The 20,095-nt window shown below is 56.4% G+C and overlaps 8 protein-coding genes across 8 annotated transcripts; 3 read left to right on the top strand and 5 right to left on the bottom strand.

The window, feature by feature from the left end:
• Positions 1–888: 888 nt before the first annotated feature.
• Positions 889–2,781, bottom strand: EV422DRAFT_544264 (putative aminotransferase). The gene is made up of 4 exons (XM_053071380.1): positions 2,666–2,781; positions 2,348–2,600; positions 1,622–2,169; positions 889–1,550 (listed from the first exon to the last, which is right to left on the bottom strand). Exons 1-4 carry the CDS (start codon positions 2,739–2,741, stop codon positions 1,117–1,119), a joined length of 1,311 nt encoding a protein of 436 aa, XP_052921828.1. The 5' UTR covers positions 2,742–2,781; the 3' UTR covers positions 889–1,116.
• Positions 2,782–3,627: 846 nt separating this feature from the next.
• Positions 3,628–4,213, bottom strand: EV422DRAFT_272614 (uncharacterized protein). Its single transcript, XM_053065881.1, has one exon. It carries the CDS (start codon positions 3,993–3,995, stop codon positions 3,687–3,689), a length of 309 nt encoding a protein of 102 aa, XP_052921829.1. The 5' UTR covers positions 3,996–4,213; the 3' UTR covers positions 3,628–3,686.
• Positions 4,214–4,431: 218 nt separating this feature from the next.
• On the top strand, positions 4,432–7,670 carry EV422DRAFT_571392 (uncharacterized protein; the record flags this gene model as incomplete). The annotated part of the gene is made up of 5 exons (XM_053072987.1): positions 4,432–6,252; positions 6,356–6,701; positions 6,779–6,925; positions 7,014–7,416; positions 7,487–7,670. The coding sequence occupies 5 exons, from the start codon at positions 4,432–4,434 to the stop codon at positions 7,668–7,670; spliced, it is 2,901 nt and encodes a 966-aa protein (XP_052921830.1).
• A 526-nt stretch (positions 7,671–8,196) lies between these two features.
• Positions 8,197–10,601, bottom strand: EV422DRAFT_272625 (uncharacterized protein). The gene is made up of 4 exons (XM_053065883.1): positions 10,232–10,601; positions 10,033–10,164; positions 9,818–9,928; positions 8,197–9,740 (listed from the first exon to the last, which is right to left on the bottom strand). Exons 1-4 carry the CDS (start codon positions 10,397–10,399, stop codon positions 8,328–8,330), a joined length of 1,824 nt encoding a protein of 607 aa, XP_052921831.1. The 5' UTR covers positions 10,400–10,601; the 3' UTR covers positions 8,197–8,327.
• On the bottom strand, positions 10,602–11,821 carry EV422DRAFT_272580 (uncharacterized protein). Its single transcript, XM_053065880.1, has one exon. The coding sequence runs from the start codon at positions 11,716–11,718 to the stop codon at positions 10,804–10,806; it is 915 nt and encodes a 304-aa protein (XP_052921832.1). The 5' UTR covers positions 11,719–11,821; the 3' UTR covers positions 10,602–10,803.
• Positions 11,822–12,208: 387 nt separating this feature from the next.
• On the top strand, positions 12,209–13,589 carry EV422DRAFT_500721 (Mdm33 family-domain-containing protein; the record flags this gene model as incomplete). The annotated part of the gene is made up of 2 exons (XM_053068149.1): positions 12,209–12,984; positions 13,079–13,589. 2 exons carry the CDS (start codon positions 12,209–12,211, stop codon positions 13,587–13,589), a joined length of 1,287 nt encoding a protein of 428 aa, XP_052921833.1.
• Positions 13,590–13,815: 226 nt separating this feature from the next.
• EV422DRAFT_272621 (AFG1-like ATPase-domain-containing protein) lies at positions 13,816–16,104 on the bottom strand. The gene is made up of 3 exons (XM_053065882.1): positions 15,467–16,104; positions 14,388–15,395; positions 13,816–14,307 (listed from the first exon to the last, which is right to left on the bottom strand). The coding sequence occupies exons 1-3, from the start codon at positions 16,010–16,012 to the stop codon at positions 14,071–14,073; spliced, it is 1,791 nt and encodes a 596-aa protein (XP_052921834.1). The 5' UTR covers positions 16,013–16,104; the 3' UTR covers positions 13,816–14,070.
• Positions 16,105–16,682: 578 nt separating this feature from the next.
• On the top strand, positions 16,683–18,052 carry EV422DRAFT_544278 (uncharacterized protein). The gene is made up of 2 exons (XM_053071381.1): positions 16,683–16,948; positions 17,018–18,052. The coding sequence occupies exons 1-2, from the start codon at positions 16,752–16,754 to the stop codon at positions 17,643–17,645; spliced, it is 825 nt and encodes a 274-aa protein (XP_052921835.1). The 5' UTR covers positions 16,683–16,751; the 3' UTR covers positions 17,646–18,052.
• Positions 18,053–20,095: the final 2,043 nt, after the last annotated feature.

Consider the following 20,095-nt stretch of genomic DNA (forward strand, 5'->3'; position numbering starts at 1 on the left):
CTATCGCACCTCATCGTCGCCCCCCCCTCCCCGAAGGTGAATATGCCGGCCCTACCTATTTTCACTTATTACCCTTATTCCCTGTATATCCGACCCCTGTCCCCAAAGTCCCCAAGCGCGTTGATTAGGTTCTTTGTTTTTTACATGGCTGCTTTTGATGTGGGCTTTGAATATCGTTCTTGCAGTGTGGTACGGTGTGATGGGTGGATATGCGGGGGGTTGCTTGATATCAGTATCCGCCAAAGGTTACTTCACACCTCGGACCGTCCTCCTCAACTCAAGTGGCCATCGCACTCGGATGCTACTCCTCAGGGTCAAGGCACCACGATTGCCGCTTAGCAGGACGTTATTCAGCGGGCGTCAGCAGCACAGCAAGGTGAGTAAAAGGTGGGTGCGCCTCTGTGCATACCGTAGGAAGGCATCCTCACCCAAAAACCTCTGTTCGAAAAGCGAGCCGTGCACATCATAATCCCCGACGACTACGGCACGATCTCCGAAAAGCCCGTAGAAAACCGATCCCTTTTGTTCAGCGACTCGGGCAGATATATGACAGGAGCGACAAACACAACGCGAAACTGACGCGTCCCCGACAGTGTCCATGTCCTCCCGCGGCGAGCACATCAAGGAACGAGAGTCTGCCCACAGACGCGGACGTCGGCTGTGCGAGGGGTCCTTGTCGTCCGTTCCGGTGGAAGTGATTTGCCCACAATGTCGGCCGGGATATGGGGTTCGGTGGTTGTCACGTTCTGCACATACGCGAGAAACAAACATGACAAACGCGAAACTGACGGATTCATCTTTCCCGAGGGCAACGGAAAGCTTGTAAGTGCGCGCACTGTCCTCCTCCCTTATATTCGGCAGAGATCGCCTCGCACTGCAATCTCTTGAGAGCAGGACTTGAATTGCGAGAGTGGACTAAGATTATACGAGAGCTCCTTATAGCAATGACCTCCTGACAGTCTGTATCATACAACGCACAAAAATGTCGATCTACAGTACATCTCATACGCACATCACCAGGGGAAATATCTCACAGAACGCATCGTCATCAGCACACCCTCACCGTCCCATGCACCTACCGTATCTATCTACAACCCGCATCCGTTTCCATCCCTTTTAAACGCCCACACCCACCGCCCTCAACACCAGCGCAAGCCTCCTCACCCCCTCCGCAATCACCTCAGGCTCATAGTACGCAAACGCCAGCCTCAGCGCATTCCTACATCCATCCCCACTCATCGAAAAGTCCGCCCCCTGTTTAAACGTCACCCGCTGCTGCCCCACCTCCCCACTCTGCAACCCCTCCACGACACGTTTCCTCAACAGGGTCGTATCCACATCCGCTGGTAACTCCACCCAGACGAAGTACCCGCCCTTCGGGCGATGTATCTTGACACCGGGCGTGGATCCGAGATGGGTGTCGAGGGCAGTGAGCATGGCGGTGAGACGCGCGGAGTATTGGGTGCGGAGGTGGGTGAGGTGCGTGTGGAGGTGGTTGTCGTGGAGGAGAGGGATGAGGAGGTTGCTGGTGAGGTGGTTGGGAGAGCCGCCTGGATACGCATCGATTCGGGGGGGTTAGTCTTGCGGAAAACCGATCAATAGGGTTGGGGTAACAACGCACCACTGTAAGAGACCGCGGCAAGCTTGATGGCATCCACGATCCGCTTCGGGGCTTCGATCCACCCCAACCTAGCCCCGGGCGCGAAGATCTTGCTGAAGCTGCAATTGGAGATCACGTTCCCGCCCGTCTCACCCGCCAGATCATCGAACGCGACAAGTCGTTTCGGCGGGGGCGTGGCGGTGTCGTAGTGCAGGAGCTGATACACATCGTCGCAGATGACGAGTATGTTGTGTTTGCGGGCCAGACGAAGGATTTCTTCGCGGTGCGGCGTGGGGACGGTTGAGCCGGTCGGGTTGGAGTGGGTGGGGACGAGGTAGAGGACGTAGGGGTATGTTCCGGCAACATCTGGTGGTTGAGGATCACGAGCGGAGAGGGAGTCGAGGGCGGTGGAGAGGAGGTCGACGCGGATGCCGGTTTCTGCGTCGGTTTCGATGGCGACCATGCGGGAGGAGGGGATGCGGTGGTCGCGGAGCATTTTGGCGGCGAGGAAGTAGGTTGGGTCTTCGAGGAGGAACACTGTTGCGGGGTTTGTAAAGATAGTTACTAGACTTTTGGGGGGCGGCTCGTTAGTCGAACGTCGAGGAGGAAGAACGCGTGAAGAATCCAATTGGAGAACACGCCTTTCTCCCACTTTGGAATGCCCCCACTCACGCGCGTGCATCTGCGTCCATCTCCAATCGTGCTCTTCCCTCGCCTCTCCTCCCCCCTCACACCCCTAAAACTCACTTGAAAAAAGCCTGCGTAGCCCCACTCGTAACCACCAACCGTTCCATATCCACGTCCTCATCCCCGTACTCCCTCCTCAAAAACCGCGCGAGCTCATATCGGAACTCCTTGTCTCCGGTCACGGGCCCGTATTGCAGTGCGTTGGATGCGTCTGGGCGGGCGAAACGGGCGGCGGCGGCGAGGGTGATGAGAGAGGTGGGGAGGAGGGTGGGGCCGGGAGCGCCGTAGTCGAAGGATATTAAGGTTGGGTCGTCTGAGTGGGAAGGGTGAGGATGGAAGTCTGGGGGAAAGGACGAGGTCACGAGTGGTAGTGTATACCTGTGGGGAAGAGGGTAGCGTTTGCCCTGTCTGAGAAGTGCATACCCTCTTTGGGAGACGACGCTGAGAAGGCCATGTTGTGCGAATGCGAAGGGGGGGGGGATAGCCAGATGGGTGATGGACATGCCGGCTTCACAGGGCACACTACGAGAGTCACACCTCGAGATTAAATGGTGCGGACGTGGGCGCATGTGACTTGGCAAGACTCGGCGTTCAATTCGAATCGCGTATAAAAGGCTCAGTTGGTTTTCTTCCCGCTCTCGCTCCGACTGCACTTTCAAGGCGATCTGCCATCCGACACACAAGGACAAGGACAAGCGCAAGGAACGACAGCAAGCAGGAACGCAATTGCCCTTCCATCTGCTGTGTAACCGATTGCGTTGCTATTGCAAAGCCCCGGATGCTCAGCGACTCACCTCGCCAGAGCCAACCCTTACTTGCAATCGCAGCACTCGGCACACGAGCGAAGAAAACAACGGCACGGCAAACCAAGGGGTAACCACCTTGCGCCAAGGAAAAGACAAAAAGGCCGTTGGATGTGATGAAACGACAAAGTTATGCCAGTTCTGCTTCTGAAAATTCATGACAGAGAACTCTTTGCTATATTCGTCCTGATCCTCTCCCTTTGTGCTCTTCCTTCACCCGCCCCGACGGTTGGAAGTCGATCCATCAAAACAAAGCACAGAAGTAGACGACGGCCCCCGTTTGCATATCGTATCCCTGACTCTTGAGTCTGTCGGATTCCTGCATGGGCTCCCTCTTTCTGCCTCGTGCTTGTTCTGTCCATTGGTGCTCGACGGATTCTATGAAGACAATCCCCCTACTCTTCAATCAGAAGACCCTTATTAGTCTGGCTTTAATGCTTTATGCGCTGAATCTGCCAGGATTCCCGGGTCTAAGATAGACCTTCAATTTATTAGAACACGGCACTCCTTTTCAGTGGATTTCTGTGTGTCAAAAGTTGAAGACAGTTCCTCACTATCCCTCACTACGTTCTTGCAGTGGGAAGCCATTTCTATCATTAGTGTAGAAATGGGTCTTTGTAAACCTTTTTTCCGAGCTGTCGGAGGCATTGGGGGCAGAAGTGTCTTTCGACGCCCGACCGAGGACGCCCAACGCGTGCATCGTTTCTCTTTGCTCTCTCATGCGATCCATCTGATTCACAGAGCTGTGGGTTGCTGCTCAATTCCACCTGAGAAAAGTTAAAACGACGTCCTTGCTCTGTCGCTGTACTGTACATGTGTGTGTGTGGTCCCATAAAGCACAAACCCTGAGAGAAGGAAGGAGGGAAGAGCAGGGAGAGCACCCACTGACAGTGCTGTATGTACATATGCAACCCTTCGGACACGCAACGACGGGCTCAGCACAAGGCTCAAGACTCTCAACAGGCGCTTCAGTACTAGAGACTTACTCAGACCAAGTCCCATGGCTCTCCCTCACGGAAACAGAGCCATAGCGTAGTGGAGGCTGTCTTTCATTCACCTAGCAAAAGTGTCGTCCGCTCGCTGCAGGGGCGGGGCCGTCCGACACCAGCCACCCTTGTCCAACACGACTCCGCTTGCTATCTCCCAACTCGAGGTTGAGAAAGTCCCCGAAAGAACCCGTCGGGGCAGCTGTCTTTCGGAGGTCGTTGGCCCAACGCATAGCATAGGAACCGTCCGGGCAAGTCAACCGTCGAGGACCGCATCCGCGCGACCTATCCCCACCCATCTTGATATCCCGCCGAACCTCACAATCACCCCCAACCCCAACCGACCTACAAAAGAATGTCAGACAGCTACTCCCCCAATACCCCTGCCCGAGTCCTCAAGACCCCCCACCGATCCAGCACCAGCACCGTGCGAGTTCCCTCGACAACCACACCCGGCTTCACCTGGAACCGCACCAACGGCCTCAAACGCAAACCCACCAGCAATAGCCCGTTCCCACTACCTTCACGCGACGTACCCTCCGAAGACGATTTCTTTGATCTGGCGCCAAAGAAGAAACGGAGTACCCCGATTGGGCGGCGGAAAGGTGGCGAGGGTGGGAGTGGGAATGGGAGTACTGGGAGAAGCACGACGGTGAACAGGAAACCGGTGGAAGTGGTGGTGGATTCGGAGTCGGATGAGTGGACGGTTGAGACGCCGGTGGCCAAGAAAGAGGGGCGGAAGGGTCGGGAGGGTGGGTTAGCATCTGCGCGGAAAAGGGGCCCGGAGAACGTACCCGTGGGTGGTGGGTTGAGTGGAAGGAATGGGGATCTGATAGAAGTGGATTTAACGGCGGATGAACCGGGGGAGGTGACTGTGCCTGTGCGGAAGCCTGCGATGCTGAAACGAAAGGCCGGTGAAGTGGGCGGCGCGGTGCTGACTGGACGGAAGCCTGCGAACGAACGAACGGCGGAGGACGACCTAAGCGGCGTGGTACTCCCCAAGCGAACAGCTGCCCCGAATCGAACACCTGACGACTCGGACAGCATGCTACTCCCCATGCGAACACCAGCGCCAAAACGAAAAGCACTTCCCATCCCCAAATCCGCACCCGCCATCTCTCACCACCATTCCCAATCCCGCAACCCAAACCCATCACCCGCCAACCTCGCACCACCTCTCGCCTTCTCAACCCTCAAATCTCGCCCACCACCCACAAAAAGCCCCTCAGCCTCCCCATCAACCTCCAAAATCTCCCCCGCAGAACGCAGCCGCCGCCACACCCACTTCATCGAATCCCTCTACACGCTCTACAAACCGGCCAAGTCACAATCCCCATACCGGTTCTCGTCACGCCTGTCCTCACCGATGCACATCCCGAGAACCGCGGGGATGAGTGGTGGGAGTCTAACGGGCGAATTGGTGCATGATGTTACGTTTCCGGAGTTGGAGGATACGAAGGGGAGTGATGGCGTGGAGAACGGGATCGAGAACCGGATTGAAGCGGGGATTGAGGAGTACGAGGAACGCTCGCCGACGCCGATTGCGGAACTGAGTGTCGGGAATGAGTGTTTAGTCGGTGTCGACGATGTTTGTGGATTGTCTGGCGATGGTCCTGGAACTGGCAACTTATCTGAACCCGATCTCGACGCCGGTGGTCTCGGGTTCGATTTCGCTCATCTTGGCGATGATCTCGGTCTTGACGACGCGCCATCCCCTCCCTTGCTAGTCACCGCAGACAACATACCCACATTGCCTTTCGATCTCGCCGCGTCTGAATCACCACCACCACCCACACAACAGCGGACGCAACGCAAACGGAGTTTGACGCCTGATCTTATTGACGAGACGGCGAGTCCGCCCAAACGATCTAAAGTATCACCCAAAACAGTGCGTGATAGTCATCCTCGTGATAAAAGTCCCGTTGTGATCGACCTCGATTCCGATTGCGGCATCCCCGACTTCCCACCACCACCACAACAGCGACAACAGACAAAGGTGACACCGATCAGCACGGCTAAGCGAGACACGGCGCGGAAAGCGTTGCCGAGGGAGGCTGGGGACCCGCGGAGACCGGCAAACGGGAGCGGTGTTAGTGGGCGGTATGACGCAGGTCGGAGTGATGAGGAGATGGGTATGAACGACGTCAATGGAGGAGAAGCTGGTGGAGAGGATTATGTATGTATAAGTATTCACCCTATCTTCGCCGAGTTTTCGCATCCGTATCTCCCCTCTTCTTGCGCACAACGGACTGACCTTATACTCCCACTCCCACAAACAGATCGACTGCCCACTCTGCTCCAACCCCTTCCCCCTCTCCACCATCGCAGTCCACGCCGCAACCTGCCAAACAGACTCCGACTCCCCCCTCCCCACCTCTCCGCATCAAAATCACACAGTCCGCGGCGAACCCTCCCGTGCCCCGCCGCCGCCACCACAGCAAGCTAGTAAAGCCGACCGAGCGAAGAGGTTAAGTGAGATGGCGGAACGACGACGGAAACGCGTCGTGGGTGAACGTAGTAGTAGTGAGGAGGAGGGGGTACTGAGGGGCGGTGTGATTGGCGGCGGGAAGGAGCAGGGCATTCGCAGGTTTTTTCGGAAAGAGGATGCAGTACCTGCAGTGAAAGGTGAGTTTTTCGGGGGCTTTTTGTACCGTGCAGGGGAAACGCCCGATTCTCATCAGTTCATAATCCCCACCCACCAGACCGGACAGCGACACACAGCGAATCGCGGATCGTGCAAGTGGACTCGGTTTCTGAGACCGGGGGTGTGAGCGAGCGTGAGGGTGAGGACGCGCTTGCAGCTGCGTTGTTTGGGGAGAGTGGTCCGGTGACAAGGGCGGTGGATAAAGGTACGGGGTCTTGCCCTTTTTTTTTGATCGGAGGCGGGGTCTCGAGGGTGACCAAACTGATTTTGGGGTGACTGGGGCTTGGCATTAGGCAAGGGACGAGCACTGGTTTTCACTTCGGATGACGAAGGGGATGATGAACAGGACGACGACCATGGGATCGGTCTTGACGCCGATCGCGACGACAGGACCGGGCTCACCCTCACCACCACCCCCACATCCCTCTCCCAACCCCTCGTCGACGACCCCCTCTCATACTCGCACGGAGAAGACGACGACGACGAACAACTCTCCCCCCTCCTCGGCTTCGAAAACCCGACCTCCACCGCCGGCCGGCTCGACTGGCTGCTCGCGCCCACACCCCTCGACGACGCCGCCGTCGCGCGGAAGGAGGCGAGGAGGGTCAAGAAGGCCGAGAGGGATCGGGAGAGTGGACGGGGGAGGGGTTGGGCTGCGGGTGCGAGGAGCGCGAGGAGGGCGAGGGGGAGGGGTGGGTAAGTCCGCTGATCGGTTTCTGATCGCGTGGTGTGCGATATCCCACTGAGTGTTCCGTGACCCCCCCAGAGCGTGGCGAGGAAGAAACGCACCCCGAGGCCGCCGGACCAGTCGCGGCGGTGGCGATGGGGCACGCACCACCACCAACGCCCTACCGGCACCAAGAAGGAACTACTACGCGAACGACGACCCCGGGTTTACGGACCGTGATGTGGGGATCCAGTGGGAGGGGTTTGCGGGGGTTACGTTTTGAGTGGGGGGTTGCAGGTTAACGGAGGGAGGGTGGTGGCATTTTTCCTTTTTTTTTTTGGGGACGCTGGGACGAAGGCGATGAGCGGAGACGGAAAGGAGTCAGTGGTGTGATGTGATGAAAACGCCGTAGCGAGACTGATTCTCCTCTGCGCTTTTTGGCACCTCTGTGAAGTGTATTTGGAGGGCTACCGGCTGGACTGGGAAATTTCGGTCATGGCCGCATCTGTGCTTCGGGGGTTTTTTTGGGGGGATGGAAATGGTGCGGGGTTACTTGTGGTTGGGTTTCGGGCTCAGACCTTTGTGCGTTTCGCGTTGTGCGTTCGCTTGCGCGAGCCGGGGTGGACTGAGTGCAACACACAAACAGCTTTCGACTTGTGCCATCGCACAACGTGTGCATAAACTGTGCTGTACATGGGTTTCCGGGTGAATTGCATCCAGCAGCAGCGAGAATTGCTATTGGACAAATGTACAAGATAGGAAGTGCGAAAGGGAAGGGCGTCTCTTCCAACGAAGAACAATGATGCACGAAATGAGTTTGGTAGTCAAGCAGGAAATGCAGGACCAAGGAAAGGGGTTCCCAAAGCAGACCAAGTCCGTCGTTTGCAGCAGCACACGACCCCCATCCACCCGTCTCATCTATGAAATCCCATCACACACCCTACCCAAACCGCGCACGAACCCTCGCACCCACCCCCAACCCCCTCCTCAACACCTCCACGGCGCCCGCCCCAACCCCCACACAATGATCCACCACAACCTCCCTTAACGCCGCCCCAACCTTCCCCACCAGCCTCCCGACGCCCACCCCCGACACCCTCGTATTCCCGACCGCGAGGTACACGAGCGCCGCGCCGTGTGCCACAACCGCCTCCAACGTCGAGTCGGAGATATGAGCGTTGTTGGAGACGTCGAGGTGGGCGAGCTGCGTGAGCTGGGTGAGCAGGGCCACGGCGCCCGGGTCCGAGACGCGCGGGCAGGTCGGGATCCGCACGCTCTGTAACTGTGTGCACGACGCCGCGAGCAACGCCAGGGCGTCGTTGGTCAGTTGGGCGGATTGGGCGAACTCGATGTGAGTCAGACCGGCGCAGTGGGCTGCGAGCGGTTGGAGGAAGGGGAGTGCGAGTTGTGGGCATGAGGGCAGGGTTAGGGATGCGAGGGAGGGGTTGGCGCGGAAGAGGGCGGTGGCCACGATGGGGTGGCAGAGGGTCGGCGGGTCGAGTAGGGAGATGCCCGAGAGTGCGAGGGCGGTGAGGTGGCGGGAGTGGGTGGCGAGGGCGGCGAGGGTTGTGAGGGTGATACGGGGGCATTTTGTGACTGTTAGGGACGTCAGGGATGGTGCGCCGGCGGCGATGAGGGTGACCGCCTTATCGGTGATGTTACACTGGGTTAGGTCTACGGTTTGTAACGTCAGCGGGATGCGTTTGCGCTGGAAGTTGTCGCAGATGGCGAACGCGTCGTCGGTGATTCCGTCGCATTGCGCGAGCGTGAGATCTTTCAACGCTCGACAGCAGTCCAGCAGTTTCCGCACGGTAAGATCGTCGGCTTTTGTCGCCGTCAGATCGACAGCCGTGAGCGAGCGCGCCATCACCTGCAGCGCCTCCACAAACGCCGCGGGTGGAATCCCTCGACACGCCGTCAGATCCAGCGTCAGCAGCGCATTGCACTTATTCACCGCCAGGCACTTCCACCCGCCGCTCGTAAGGCCCCCACAATTCTTCAATGACAGATGTTTCAACCTCGACCCCGCTTTCGCGACCACCGTCGTGAGGGCGAGATTGGTGACACGCCGGCCGTGGGTGCTGAAATCGAGGGTGGTCCAGAGGCGTTTATCGCTGTGCAGGGCGGCGCGCCAGGTGCGGGAGACGGCGGTGCAGCGGGTGAGGGTGGCGAGAGGGAGGTGGCTGAGGATGAGGGAGAAAAGCTCGTAGGGGAGGGGGAGGTCTTGCGGGGCCTGTTTGGATTTTTTGGGGGCGGGTGAGGAGGCGGGTGTTTGACTTGATGTGCGTTTTTTGGTTACTGTTGTGGATGTGCTTTCAGGTGAGGAACACTCTTGCAAAAGCATTTCCAAGTCCTTTTTCCAAAAGCGATACGGTTAGGAGGCACGATACATCAGCTCAGAAAAATGCCGCATGTACACCGCAAACATACCTGGTACCGCGGATTCTCCTTGCCGACCTTCTTCTTCGCGATCCTATATATCTTTGCAGCATGCTCATTCTTTCCCATCAACCGAAATGCCTTGCCCGCATGCAAGTATCCCTAATCACAATGCGAACAACAATCATCGGTCATTCATCCCATCCCACTCCAGAAAAAACTTCCGTGCCCTCGCATCCAACTTTTCCAATATCGACCTCACCTACCTTGATATTCGACCCATCAACCCTAACAATCGCCTGCGCATCATCCAGCGCGCCGTCCCAATCGCCCACGTTGAGTTTCGCCAGCGCCCTGCAGTCGAGGAGTTTGACGTTTTGGGGGTCTGTTTCCAGTGCCTAGAAAGTCGAGGAGTGAGTGGGTGGATGTGATGAATGGGGATTGAATGGACTGGAGAGTTCTTACCTTGGTGAGGATGCGGATGCAGCAGGCGTAGTCGGAGCGTTTGAAGGCTGCTAGGGCGGGTTTGAGGAGGGTGGTGGAGGAGGAGGAAGGTTGTTGGAGTTTTTCGTGGGCGGGATGTTTCGGTGCTGCGATGGGTGGGTTTGCTGCTGGTTTGTTGGCTGGGTCCATTGCGAAGGTGATATGCTGGGATATGGGTTATGGCTGTGCGATGTGACTCTGGTAGTGCTTTGGCGATGATGCCGCCGTTGGATGGGCCGGAAGGGGGGAGGTCTGGAGGTCTCCGAGGTGGAAACGGGAGGCAGCGATGTCCGCTCCGTTCGGACACGCGTTTGTGAACACCGAAGATATGGCTGTGAAATGGTCTTTGAACCGGTGGAGGCAGTATAAGGGAACGAAGGAAGAAGAGCCACTGTCGGTCGCGGCCGCTGGTCATATGAGCCCTGCGGGTTTCCCCCGAGCGGGACGCCATGCGACGACGGTAGGGCTCTGTCTGCTTTGCAGCCATAGAACAGATGAAACCTTGAACCCAAAATCCCTTGGAGAAAGCTACTCTACTCGTCCGATAGCCTTTTTCATGACGGTGACGTCTCCTGATTTGCCAAAGTCGGCACGAGAACCCGAATGACAACATCCTCGCCGCTCGCCCGATATATGAGATCCTCATCCCTCTTCCAATGAAACAAAGCGCTCCCACATCCCGTCTGCCCCCCAAACTTGTTAATCTCAATCAAATACGATTTCAAATGCCGCGGGTCCTCATCCTCCACAAACACATCCGCCACAAACGACGCTTCCGGCTTCCCCAGCACAGGTATAACTTTCCCTTCCACAAACCCCACAATGCACTCCGCGATCGCAGTCATAAGCGCATCATTTGCGACATGGAAGCAGCTCGACCAGCGATACTGGCTGATCGCCGTGACGCGGCCGCGGTAGATAAACACCCTGTACTCCTTCTTGATGTCGATCGCGGGATCGAAGTCACTGAGATGGAAGGCGGTGCGCGTGATGCGGTTAGAGGTGAACCATTGGTGGACGCGGAGGTCCTCGACAAAGGCGCGGATGATGTCTCGCGCGGTGCGGAAGGGCACAACGTCGCCGCCGGTGTTGCCTTTCATGCTGCATTCGTTGAGTCGGCAGAAGATCTCCTTTGATTCTCCGGGCGTATTCCGCTGATGCTCGTCAATGACGGCCTGCAGTTTTCCGCAAACATCCTGGACGGCATCGCTCTCCCACAGGGTATCCTTCAATGTCCTAAACTGGGCCAACAGCGAGAGTTCCATCAGGTCCGCCAGCTGCGGTCCGCCGACCTCCAGCCGGCCCCAAGGAGAGGATTTCATGAGTGTTCCGAGTTTGGGGGAGAACCAGCTGTCCATGCCGTCGAGTTCGCAGGGGATGTTTTCGTTCATGTCGGAGTGGTAGGCGGAGTTGTATTTGGCTTCGAGGACGTCGGCCGGCTCTTCTGGGATGTATTGGATGACTATCATTGCGCCGAAGAGTCGATATCGAGGGTTTTGAATATCGTTCGTGCAGCGGGGATTGAGAGGATTGAGGCGTCATGCACGAGCTACTAGAGTTTTCTGCGGACGAGAAGTGCAGCTTCCCCGGCACGCGCCAGCTTGCAGAGCTGCTCACCCTTCCCTTCGGCATCGGTACTCCCGGTTGGGAAGCCACTACATACACACCTCGTTTGTCCCGGGTCACTCGGCGCTCAAGGACAGCAGAATGAGGCCGCTTACTCTGGCCGTCCTAGCGTCCTCCACGGCTTTCTCACCACCCATAGTATACTCTGCAGCTCGTTCCGCAATAACCCGATCTTTCAAGCCTCTCATCCGGCCGGAAACCCGGTGCTTCAGCAGCGATTTTAGCACCTTCGCAAGGCCACTCGTGCCGTGCCGATTGGAAGGGCGGACGGCCTTACTGGGCGAGGGAAGTCGGTGTCGGAAACTGAGCATGAAGGGGTTCGCTCAACAGCGGATGAGGGGCTCCGGACTTCGATTGTTTTCAAATCGTGGGGTCAAGCCTACTCCAGCAGCGAATGTCGACGGCTCAACACCGGCAACGCCATCGGCACCACCATCGGCACCATCAGCTCCAGCAGCATCATCGCCACCATCACCGTCATTCGATCTCCGTCCAGCTCCGCTCGCAACTTCGACAACAGAGGAAAGTGCCGATTTCCGGCCACCAGTCAGCACTCCCGGCGAGCCTACAATACCAGCAGACACTCCGGTCCAGCCGAAGCGACCAAAGAAAGATACCCCTCCCCTAACTCAATCCTCCAAATCCCCAACCGCCGCCCAACGATCCACCGTCGCAGTCCTCGCCCCCGTCGTCTCCCTCGTCACCCGCTCCACCACCGCCATCCAATCCCAAGCCGCCGCCACCGCCTCCCACCTAACCCGCATCCTCCTCCCCAACCTTTCCACCCACCTCAACACCCTCACCGGCTACAGCGTCGTTGCACGCGCCAAACAACGCGTCCTCGAAAAAGACGATCAGCTCAACGACGCGAAGCGGCGTTCAGACACCGCAAAAAAGGGCTATGAGACTATGATCGAGGAGCGTCGCAAATGTCAGCGCGAACTCAACTCGTTGCTGCAGAGGAAGGATACGTGGCTGGATAGCGATATTACGCGGTTTACGGAGCTGTATCGCAAGGATCTGTCGTTGGAGCAGGCCGAGACGGGCGCGAAGGTTGAGTACAAGGATGCGGTGGAGGAGTTTGAGAGGGCGCATAGGGAGTATCTCAAGTGAGTACATCACTTTCAGTATGATTTGGGCCCCTCCCGAAGCATTAGTGACTATGTATGTATATCGTATCTAACTCGTTCCTTCTCTCCCCAGCGAAATCCGCGAACGCTACATCGAAGAACAGCTCTACTCCGACAAGATCCGCCGCGCCTCCACCTGGTGGACCTGGGGCCTCATCTCCCTCCATTTCTGTCTCTTCCTCGCCGTCCAGCTCTTTGTCGAGCCCCGGAAGCGGAGGAAGTTGAAGGAGGATATCGTTGGTGCGCTGGGGTTCTCTGAGGGTGTTGAGGGAGGGACGGTGGAGGGTATGAAGGTGGGAGGAGAGGGGCAGCATGCGATGAGCAAAGTGCTGGAGGAGTTGCAGAGTATTGGGCGGAGGGTGGAGGTGTTGCAAGGGAGTGTTGGTGGTGGTGGTGGTGGTGGTGCTGTAGCGTTGGCTGCATCCCAGCACCCACCAATATCTACCACCCTCTCGACACATCCGACGATAGCGCCCGCGACATCATCACCGCTCTATCCAAAGGACAAGCTCTTTGCGAAAGGCGTGCTGTGTGGAGCGGTATTGGGTGTGGCTGTGTCGTCGGTGTTTGCGTATGGGTTTTGATGAGTGTCGTGCGCTCAACAAGATGGCCCCTTCGATACACAGAGAGCCACCGCGCCTGCAGATTGGAACAACGATCCCGTGACGGGAGCACTAGAAAGCTAGACGTAGAACGATGATCTCCATCAGCGCCGCGGCTCCTTGGCGTACTTGCTGTGTACACACTACTACCCATATGGCATTCCGCCGGGAATCACCGGCCATTCCATGCATCTAGAATGTACGTAACATATATACCCCTCATCGCATAACCATGAGTCACATATCATCGAGTGAAGGACACCAATTTCGCATTTCGTGAATTGAATTTTTCGTTTTCTTGTCTATCGTCCCCATCATGTCCACGTCCTTTTGTAATGGGGGAATCTAACTGTATTCCTATTCCCCATCTAGCGAGGACAGGGGAAGCTATAACCTACGCATACTGTGTCTTGCAGAAAAGGAGAACAGGTTGTCGGGTCAAACAAATCCTTCATCTCACTCATCACCGCCCAACCTCGGCTCTCACACTCCCCACAGTATCCTCCACCCTGGCTCGTCGATTCCCCTCACTCACAAGCACGCCAACATCAGCGCGCCGCACAGCTTCGTTGGTAGCGTCGCGAAGCGTATCCTTCAACCCGGTGCCGAGCCATTGGAGGGACTGCATTTCGCGGAGGCGTGAGACGGCGCGCTGGAAGGCGAAGATTTCTTCGGCGCCGGTGAAGATTGGGGATGTTAACTGGTGGAGGAGAAGAAGAACATGAATGAGTTTCTATATGAAACGATTTCAAATGCGGGGAAGATATACTCGACACTTACATGCTCAGTGGATAATTTTAAATCATCCATAAGCAGCATATCCACCTTCGGCTTCGGCGCCACAGACGCGACGCCATTCCCTTTGGCTGGCACACCGCCCTCCTCGCCCGAGAACAGCTCCGCGACATCCGTCTCCGCCGACACGACCAACCGCGTCTTATTCTCATACATCGCATCAATCAGCGTGATGAATCTCCTTGCCTCGTTCCGGTGGGCCATGGACATGCGCGGAATGTCGGTAATCAAGATCGTGTGGAAGGTGGTGACGAGCTCGAGGTAGTCCGCGGCGCTATGTGGCTGGCCACAGATCTCGGCGAAGGATATTTTCGCGACGCCGTTGGGGGATGCAAAAGGGACGACGACGGGGCGACCGAGGACGGTGAGTGTGCGCGGAGCGATGGGGTTTCCGTCGGCCAGTTTCGTGAAGATGGCGTCGATATGTGCCGCTGTTGTGCTGTTCAACGGCGTGAAATAGACGCGGAGGCGTTCCATGTCCTGTTTCCTATAGTCGATGCCTGAGTTGAGGCTATGGATCTGCAAACACTGTTTGAGGAGGTCGATGGCGGGGAGGAAGCTTGAGCGCTGGATCCCGTTCTTGTAGAGATCGTCTGGCGGTCGGTTGGATGTTGTCACCATGACCATTCCGCGTTTAAACAGCTCGTCAAACAGGCGGCGGAGGATCATGGCGTCGGTGATGTCGGTGACCTGCAGCTCGTCGAAGCAGAGGAGCCAGGCGTCGTTGACTAGTTCCGCGGCGAGGATGGGGATCGGGTCGTAGGTGATGCCTTTTTGTGTGCGGAGTTTGTGGATGCGTCGGTGTACGTCTTGCATGAAGGCGTGGAAGTGGACGCGCCGTTTGCGGGGTATGTCGACGGTGTTGTAGAAGAGGTCCATTGTCATGGACTTTCCTGTCCCGACGTCGCCGAAGAGATATAGACCCCTGGGTCCTCGCTGCTCTACCACGTCTGCTACACCTTTTTCCTTCTTTCCCCCAAATAATCCAAAGACCTGGTTCACAACGGAAGTGTGAGACGCCACAGGTACGCACAGTGACATGCGGGAAAGAACTCCGCCCTTACCTTGGACAGAAAGGTCTCCTCCTCCTGCTTAACCGCCCAGGCAAAATCTGGCGACATAATATCATCCCTCCCATGCTGCTTATGCGCCGGCAGCGCTTTATCCGCTTCCAGATCAATATGCTGCACCGGCGGCGGGTCGTACGCCTTCACCCGCAGGTACAGGTTTTCCAAAAGCTCGACCGTTTTCCTTTGGTGTGCGTCGGGTCTCAGAAGCCCTCGCTCGAGCAGGTCGGTGTAGGTCGCCAGAGGACCCTGTGATGGTGGTGCGGCTCCGGCGGAGGCTGCTGTGCTTGGTGATGAGGTTGTTGCGGAGGCGTTTATGGTTGCTGTGCTGTTGTGCTGCCCTACAATTGTAGATAACTTGTGGGTTGGGGATGATATTGAAGTTGAGGTTCGGAGGGTGCCACTGCGTATCCGAGTTGCGGTCGGCAAGCCGCACGACACAAAGGTCCGTTGCCGACAGCACGGGTGCGTCCGTCGGGCGAGTGATCTCCCGCTCAGACCTCTGGCGGCCCCTGGTATGGAAGTTACTCCGCTTCTCAGCATGTTGTTCTGGCCGTTACAAGGCTGAATGTCAAATATTTAAGGTTCGGAGCCGTTGTCAATCCCTGAAGGCCTCCCGCGATACAATAACGGGTTATGTACTGGGACGGCTACGCAGCGCTATGAGGAGGTCAGGAGGAGGAAGAGAGGACTCCTGCCGTGTCGGGTTGATTGTGCATCCAAAAATTCACCACCGTCGGAGAACGTCGAAGTGTGGGAAATGTGCGCAAGGTTGCGTTTGGGACGACTTTTGACTCGCAACGCATTTCAAACCGACACGACGGACATCCCACACAATCCCGCACGCACAGCAGTTACCAGGATCCCACCTATTTGGCCCCGACAAGGGCTTGTCAACATACACCCACGGACTACAGGGAGGGTCGAGGACACACGACGTCATGTTGGAGGAACAGGAAGGGCCGCTCGCTGGGTAAGCTTCCAGAAGAACCATAGCTTCCCTGCCGTCCTTCCTAGCTTCCTTATCCCAAATAGACCTGACCTCGGTAAAGGGAGGTGAGCCAAAAATAGGCCTGGTAACGCGAAGCCTGGAATAGGCCTGGAATAGGCCTGGAATTAGCACCAACATGGGCTCTATGGGCTCCATTCCGCTCATGAGGAACACCGGCGACTATATAAACCCGGATCCGCTTCTGCTCCCTATCCCATCACCACCAACCTGTAACTTATATCACTACACCTCAGCGTACGTTATCTAATATCCTACCCTCATCTACTGCCAATGGCTACAGGAAACCAAGCCGAAGCAAGGATCGTGATGCCAAGCGCCGTGGACGCTTGCATTGATGCCATCCTGGCTGTTTGCGCCGCGTGGAAGATTGCCACTACAGAGGAGGCTCACCGTACCGGTGCCGCCGTAACGATGCACATGAAGGGCAATCAGAGGGAGATTAGTGATCTTTTCGATCATATCCGAGGGTAAACAGTCTGTTGCTGGATTTTGCAGTGACCCCACATTGTGGCTAACTCTTGAGTCTCAATCTTTAGAATGTGCCCGTCAGCCACTATGAAGTTATCGCCAATTAAGCCCCTCGAAAGCGGGCCACCAAAGTATTCCAGCCTCGACGTCGCCACACCTCAAAGCACATCCACCTCCATGTTGTTATCATCAACATCATCTACATCCATGGGATCACCCAGCCGAACCATCGATTGGACACAACAACGGGCTCGGGCATCCACCAGCGGCATGGAGCGCAGCAGCAGACTCAGCACCATCGACCACCCCAGCCGCCAGGCCTGCATGGAACCATCGCCCGTCCACGGAACCTTCACCAAAACCTTCTCCGCACCCGCCAGCACCTCAGTCACCAGCTCCGCCGCCGACCTGTCATTCTCGTCACTACGGGTCTTCAAATCTGAGGAAGAGCTCGGCATGTGCGACGTCATCAACATGGCAGATTACACGGCCTATGGTCTCCCGGCTGGATGTCTTACGCCACAGCAGCAACTGGAACTGATACGCATGAACAATGAGTGTCGCAAGAGGATCATGACCATGGAGATTGAGCGCACACGCTTGCAGGTGACGTTGGAACAGGCAAGGCTGGACCACGAGTATCGGATGGCGCTGTTGCCTGAGCGGTCTGAACCGTCGGTCAACAGCTCTGTTTGAACTCTGGCCTCCTTTTCCCTTGTTTCCATTAACTTAGGAATACCCCTCTATTAAAAAAAATATCGCTAACGTCATGATATTGGAACTGTGATACGTAGCACAGCTTAATTGATCGACGAGTCTGCGTGGACCACGGTAAAATTGTAGATACTGTGCTGGAAAATTACATTACTGGGCTGGTGGCAAAGCGGAAGGTGTCATGGGATTAGGGTTGGGGATTAGGGTTATCACCGGGTTAGGGTTGTGAGATTGGGGATTAGGGTTGATAGCCCTAACCGGGTTATGGTTGTCAAGGTAACGGAGTAGGGTTGTGGACCCAAGTGACTACTGTTTATCTTCCAACAAAACCACGCTTGAGAGAAGAAAACTTGTACTTTTATCGATTATCGTGAATAGAGAAGACTGCGAAGCATTTCAAAACACTTTGCCCACTCGAGGCGCGAACTTTTTCTTCAGGGTCCTTTCCAACGGGTATAAAAGCAAGCCAGCGCCGACATTCCCCTCGGCATTACCTACAAGAGCTACTGCCGACCGCCTTCAACTTCAAGGTAACAGTCCCCACACTACAGGTGAGAATTAGAAGCCGCACACATTACCAGAACCGATCGCCCGAGACAGCCCGAAATAGGGGCAGCCACGCGATACGCTACCTTCTCGACTCGCGATCACCCGAGACAGCCCGGACTAGGGGCAGCCTTGCGATACGCTATCCACTTGAGCCATCGCCCGAGACAACCCGGAATAGGGGCAGCCTCGCGATTCGTTTGCCATTCTACGTCACAAACCCATTCCCGAGCTCCCGCGATGACCCAACTAACTCACATACTCCATTCACCAGGCAAATCGCCATGACAGAATCAGCATCAACGTCAAAGCCAGGGTCGAAGTCAAAGCCGGGACGACGTTCCAAGCCGATCGGGTGAGGGGAAAGGCGGCAAACCGGCAGCGCAAGCGAGAAAAGAATGAAAACATGCGGAGGATATTGAAGACGGCGGGTGATACCGAGGTTGGAGCTGGAGCTGGAGCTGGGGCTGGAGCTGGCGCTGAGCATAGAAGTGTTGACCAAGGTTCGTCTCATTATGCTGGGAGACCAGTCTCAAATTACAACGCAACTGACCAACTGTTGTGTGCGGGCTCAGGTTCCGACAATGACAGTGCGTACATATTCTGGGCAACAAGAAAGACTGAGCAGCAAACCAACCCGCATCCGTTTGGAAAGCACCTTACGCACGAAGACTGCCTCAAGCAATATACCAGGGAAGTTGATCACGATCCCCCGTACACCCGTCTCTACAAGGACATCGCTGTTGTAGCCGACAGGCAAACGGATGAGATTGTATTTGCGGCAAGGTTTCATCCGTTTGCAGATATGTCAGCGGATGACAGGACCCGTGTTGAGGAGATTGCGCTCCACCTCGACCACCAGCGTCAGTTAGCTTACCCCGTGACAATAAACGGTGCCCAGACGTCTGGTACCATGATCGGTGTTGGCTGGCGTGCGGGTACAGATCGGGGAAAAAGCATGGGGATCTACCAACCATGAAAGAAGGATTCCGTCAGCGGGGAGAAGTGGCGCGCTTTCCAAGCTGAGTTACCAAAGATCGAGGCGCATTACATCCACTTTCTCAATCAGCTTTCGCCTTACCTCTCGTCTCGCATCAAAAAGCGGGCAAAGGAACTACGCGTGCCAAGCTTCTCACAAGCGGAATTTGGCGACCTCGTTGCAGACAACTCCTTTGCCAGCAATATCACCGTCACATGGGATGATTTTGCCAATTAATTCCACCGCGATAACAACACATCGAAACTCACATACAGAATCTGGTTCCCAGTCTCGAACACAACGGGCAAGCTGAAGAGCAAGGCGGATGGATTCGCCTGTCATGGTGGAGTCTTTGTGAATGCGGACTACCGTGTGTATGTGGATTTTGATGCGTGCGATGGCGTAGTCGAGATCGTTTGGCGAGGGCCTCAGGATGCACATGCAACCACGTCGTCCGTCAGAGGCCAAGACTCGAATCGCCTTGGGACCTCCGTTCAAATCAACGAGAAGCTGGCAAAACGAGTCGAATGGTTGTTGCAGGAGGAGGGTGTCGTTGCTGCCGGGCGCGTCCTTGGGCTTGGTGAGACTTTAGAACGATTGCAGGCCTGAGTTTGATCGCTCCACTAGGCTCCCCCCCTTTGGGGGAGAGCTATCGAGCGACCTTCGCGGGTGAAACCGCGTACACGTATATTATAAACGATAATAAATACATATGATCCAGCACATCTTTGGACCCAACGACGCTGGATCGCGCACGGCGAGACCCGACTTCGGCGAAATAGTAAATGAGATGCATTTGATTTTATGGGAGATAATATGAGGGGCTACGAGAGCCCCGTGCGCGATCCGACCCAAAGATGGCGGCGATATGAGGGATACTGGCGACTGGCGACTTGACATCCGTCTA

This window comes from Fimicolochytrium jonesii, assembly GCF_025526975.1.
Source record: "Fimicolochytrium jonesii strain JEL569 chromosome Unknown EV422scaffold_33, whole genome shotgun sequence".
NCBI classification, from domain to species: domain Eukaryota; kingdom Fungi; phylum Chytridiomycota; class Chytridiomycetes; order Spizellomycetales; family Powellomycetaceae; genus Fimicolochytrium; species Fimicolochytrium jonesii.

What these genes read in the sequence shown, in the direction of transcription:
- EV422DRAFT_544264 (XM_053071380.1), bottom strand. Translation starts at nt 2,741, where the DNA reads ATGGCCTTCTCAGCGTCGTCTCCCAAAGAGGGTATGCACTTCTCAGAC. An exon ending in CGCTACCCTCTTCCCCACAG is followed by an intron (nt 2,601 to 2,665) that starts GTATACACTACC and finishes CTTCCCACTCAG; the next exon opens with ACGACCCAACCTTAATATCC. An exon ending in TGCCGCGGTCTCTTACAGTG is followed by an intron (nt 1,551 to 1,621) that starts GTGCGTTGTTAC and finishes ATGCGTATCCAG; the next exon opens with GCGGCTCTCCCAACCACCTC.
- EV422DRAFT_272614 (XM_053065881.1), bottom strand. Translation starts at nt 3,995, where the DNA reads ATGTACATACAGCACTGTCAGTGGGTGCTCTCCCTGCTCTTCCCTCCT.
- EV422DRAFT_272625 (XM_053065883.1), bottom strand. Translation starts at nt 10,399, where the DNA reads ATGGACCCAGCCAACAAACCAGCAGCAAACCCACCCATCGCAGCACCG. An exon ending in GCATCCGCATCCTCACCAAG is followed by an intron (nt 10,165 to 10,231) that starts GTAAGAACTCTC and finishes TCGACTTTCTAG; the next exon opens with GCACTGGAAACAGACCCCCA. An exon ending in AGGAGAATCCGCGGTACCAG is followed by an intron (nt 9,741 to 9,817) that starts GTATGTTTGCGG and finishes TTTTGGAAAAAG; the next exon opens with GACTTGGAAATGCTTTTGCA.
- EV422DRAFT_272580 (XM_053065880.1), bottom strand. Translation starts at nt 11,718, where the DNA reads ATGATAGTCATCCAATACATCCCAGAAGAGCCGGCCGACGTCCTCGAA.
- EV422DRAFT_272621 (XM_053065882.1), bottom strand. Translation starts at nt 16,012, where the DNA reads ATGCTGAGAAGCGGAGTAACTTCCATACCAGGGGCCGCCAGAGGTCTG. An exon ending in AGGAGACCTTTCTGTCCAAG is followed by an intron (nt 15,396 to 15,466) that starts GTAAGGGCGGAG and finishes GTTGTGAACCAG; the next exon opens with GTCTTTGGATTATTTGGGGG. An exon ending in TAAAATTATCCACTGAGCAT is followed by an intron (nt 14,308 to 14,387) that starts GTAAGTGTCGAG and finishes CTCCTCCACCAG; the next exon opens with TTAACATCCCCAATCTTCAC.
- EV422DRAFT_544278 (XM_053071381.1), top strand. Translation starts at nt 16,752, where the DNA reads ATGGCTACAGGAAACCAAGCCGAAGCAAGGATCGTGATGCCAAGCGCC. An exon ending in CTTTTCGATCATATCCGAGG is followed by an intron (nt 16,949 to 17,017) that starts GTAAACAGTCTG and finishes CTCAATCTTTAG; the next exon opens with AATGTGCCCGTCAGCCACTA.